The 3867-nt window shown below is 40.0% G+C and overlaps 1 protein-coding gene across 4 annotated transcripts in view; it reads right to left on the reverse strand.

Moving 5' to 3' along the window:
• The window catches only part of TP53BP2 (tumor protein p53 binding protein 2), a 65530-nt gene that overhangs the window by 7152 nt on the left and 54511 nt on the right, over positions 1–3867 (reverse strand). For all 4 annotated transcript variants that reach the window (XM_032289364.1, XM_032289367.1, XM_032289366.1 and 1 more), the window contains one exon: positions 3057–3223. In XM_032289364.1, the coding sequence (XP_032145255.1) occupies positions 3057–3223 (167 nt within the window). The remainder of the gene's footprint in view (positions 1–3056; positions 3224–3867) is intronic.

Genomic DNA, 3867 nt, shown 5'->3' on the forward strand with positions numbered 1-3867 from the left:
GCACTCCAACCTGAGTAACAGGGCGAGACTGTTTCAAAAACAAAATACATATATAAATACGTAAGACATGTATTTTTATATATATACATTTTAAAATATGTTAGTATATCAAATATTCTACAGTCTGGAGTTCAAACCATAAACAAAGGCTGGCCATAGTGGCTCACACCAGTAGTCTCAGCTCTGGGAGGCTGAGGCAAGAGGATTCTCTGAGGCCAGGAGTTTGAGACTAGCCTGAGCAACAGAGCAAGGCCCCGCCTCCAAAACAAATTTAAAAGGTCAGGCATGGTGGCTCACACCTGTAATCCCAGCACTTTGGAAGGCCAAGGCAGGCAGACTGTTTAAACTCAGGAGTTTGAGACCAGCCTGGACAACATGGCAATATCCAATCTCTACTAAAAATACAAGTACTAGCTGCGTGTGGTGGCACATGCCTGTAGTCCCAATTGCTCTGGAGGCTGAGGTGATAGGATCACCTGAGCCCTGGTAGTCAAGGCTGCAATGAGCTGTGATTGTGCCACTGCACTCCAGCCTGAGTGACAGAACAAGACCATCTCAAAAACTGATAATAAAATAAAAAATTAGCCAGGTGTGGTGGCAGGTGCCTGTGGTCCCACCTACTTAAAAGCTGAGGCAGAAGGGTCACCCGAGCCTGGGGGCTGCAATGAGCTATGATCATGCCACTGCACTCCAGCCTGGGTAACACAGTGAGACTTCATCTCTAAAAAAATACAATAATCACCAATAGCAATAATAAAAACTATCAGCTGAGAGAGATGAAGAAGAGAACCTGAGATCTATGGTTCTCTGATCCCTCTCCTTTCACATCTAGAGCCTGAAGAAAGGCCTAGAGACAGGGAAAAATGTTCAGCAGAGAGGGCAGAGGCGTATGTCTTTACCCTTAGGGATCTTCCAATCAATTGGTAAAGGAGTTTTTGAGAACTTGAGCAGTCTGGAGTTCTAGGACCTCCTCATTTAGCTCTGTCTTCCCTCCTTCTTTAATTCCTCTTAAACCCAACTAAAGAGCAAAATTAACCTCAACTTCTAAGCCTTGTAAACAAAAAAAAAATTTTTCCTTGTAAATAAAAATTCTAACCAACATATATCCATCTAAAACTTCAAGTCCATTTTCCTCTAGGTACAGATCTGATGTTAGCAACAGAATCATAAACTAAAAATCAATAAAATGTGTCTACAACCATCTGATCTTTGACAAACCAGACAAAAACAAGCAATGGGGAAAGGATTCCCTGTTCAATAAATGGTGTTGGGAAAGCTGGCTAGCCATGTGCAGAAAGCAGAAACTGGACCCCTTCCTGACACCTTACACTAAAGTTAACTCCAGATGGATTAAAGACTTAAACATAAGACCTAACACCATAAAAACCCTAGAAGCAAATCTACGCAAAACCATTCAGGACATAGGTGTAGGCAAGGACTTCATGACGAAAACACCAAAAGCATTGACAACAAAAGCCAAAAGAGACAAATGGGACCTAATCAAACTCCACAGCTTCTGCACAGCAAAAGAAACAATCATTAGAGTGAATCGGCAACCAACAGAATGGGAAAAAATTTTTGCAGTTTACCCATCTGACAAAGGGCTGATATCCAGAATTTACAAAGAACTAAAACAGATTTACAAGAAAAAAACTAACAAGCCCATTCAAAAGTGGGCAAAGGATATGAACAGACACTTTACAAAAGAAGACATACATCAGGCCAACAAACATATGAAAAAATGCTCATCATCACTGGTCATCAGAGAAATGCAAATCAAAACAACATTGAGATACCATATCACGCCAGTTAGAATGGCGATCATTAAAAAATCTGGAGACAACAGATGCTGGAGAGGATGTGGAGAAATAGGAACACTTTTACACTGTTGGTGGGAGTGTAAATTAGTTCAACCATTGTGGAAGACAGTGTGGCGATTCCTCAAGGACCTAGAAATAGAAATTCCTTTTGACCCAGCAATCCCATTACTGGGTATATATCCAAAGGATTACAAATCGTTCTACTATAAGGACACATGCACACGAATGTTCATTGCAGCACTGTTTACAATAGCAAAGACCTGGAACCAACCCAAATGCCCACCGACGATAGACTGGATAGGGAAAATGTGGCACATATACACCATGGAATATTATGCAGCCATCAAAAACGATGAGTTTGGGTCCTTTGTAGGGACATGGATGAACCTGGAAACCATCATTCTCAGCAAACTGACAGAAGAGCAGAACATCAAACACCGCATGTTCTCACTCATAGGCGGGTGTTGAACAATGAGAACACATGGACACAGGGAGGGGAGCACTACACACCGGGGTCAGTTGGGGGGAAATAGGGGAGGGACGGTGGGGGGTGGGGAGCTTGGGAGAGATAGCAAGGAGACAAATGCCAGATGTAGGTGATGGGGAGGAAGGCAGCAAATCACACTGCCACGTGTGTACCTATGCAACAATTTTGCATGTTCTTCACATGTACCCCAAAACCTAAAATGCAATAAAATAAATGGGAAAAAAAAAAAAAAAGCTTACCAGCTTAAAAAAAAAAAAAAATCAAGAAAATGAAAAAGAGGAAAAGAAAAAAGACAGCTCTAAAATATATGTTGCCTTTATTTCACTTTATGACAAGTTTGATTTCTAGGAAAACTTGGACCATTTGGATTCTTAAACTGATCCTGCACTTTTCTTGATCTCGTTATTAGGAGGGGGATCTGTTTACTTATTTGCAAGGATACACCATCAATCTCTAAGTACTAAAGCCTGAATAGAGGATCTTTTATGGTCAAAGCCATTAACACCACTAGGTCAGATGCTGCAGCACTGTCTTTTGTAGTTGAAGAAGTCCCTGACAATAGCTGTTTCTAAGCATACAAACAGAAGCTGTATTATTATCTGTGACCAAGGCTGCCCTATTTTCAAGGCCCAGGACTATGGATAACACAAAAGACTTTTTCCAAACAAAAATACTTACTGAATTATATCCTGGAGATACCGGATAAATGAAAGCAGTAATCAATACATTTAGTTCTACTTGCCACATACCATAAAGAAACTGGGAGCACTGAGTGTAGCCTTCCTCCATTTCCTCACACTTGTCTGCAGCAGTCTGCATGTCACTGTAGGTCATGGCAAACACAGCGGCTCCCGACTCCACCAAAAACTTACACACTTGGACATTGTTACATGAGGCAGCGCAATGTAATGGAGTCCTGCAAAGCAAGACACAAGGGCTAGAAATGTCTTCCTAAATTGAATGACGCCTGCTGGGTTGAAATATCTGGAAAGAAAGTTCTCATGTCTCTCATCTACCAAGCTGTTTCTTCTGAAAACCTCCTAAACAGTTTTTTAAAAACCAGTTCAACATAGATGATTGAACCCATCAAAGAATTAGAGCCACAAATGAAAACTTCAGAGTGTCATGAACAACACTGGGGCTGAGAGTTTGGCAAAGGGTGAGAAGAATCAAGGGTGTGAAGAAGAAGAAATGAAATACGTATAATAGTTTAAGAAAAACAATATAAAACAGATTTAGCTCTATGTCCTGAGCACCCAGCCTAATTATTGCTATCAGAATAGAAGACCTAATAGTCCTTAAATTATACATATTCACTCAAAACATTTGCCTTTAAACATCTATTTATCACCACCAATTTTGAAGGAATTAAGTTGCATATATGAACTTTTATATTTTTTAAATCTCAAGTTAAAATAAATTTTAATTGAAAAAACTTGTCAAATCAATTAAGACCAGAAAAGTAACTATAAAATACACATTTTTTTTTTTTTTTTTTTTTTTTAAAAACAGCGTCTTCTTGCTCTGTTGCCCAGGCTGGAGTGCAATGGCACGGTCTTG

Source organism: Sapajus apella, unplaced genomic scaffold (genome assembly GCF_009761245.1).
Source record: "Sapajus apella isolate SASKATOON/1434 unplaced genomic scaffold, GSC_monkey_1.0 scaffold22, whole genome shotgun sequence".
NCBI classification, from domain to species: domain Eukaryota; kingdom Metazoa; phylum Chordata; class Mammalia; order Primates; family Cebidae; genus Sapajus; species Sapajus apella.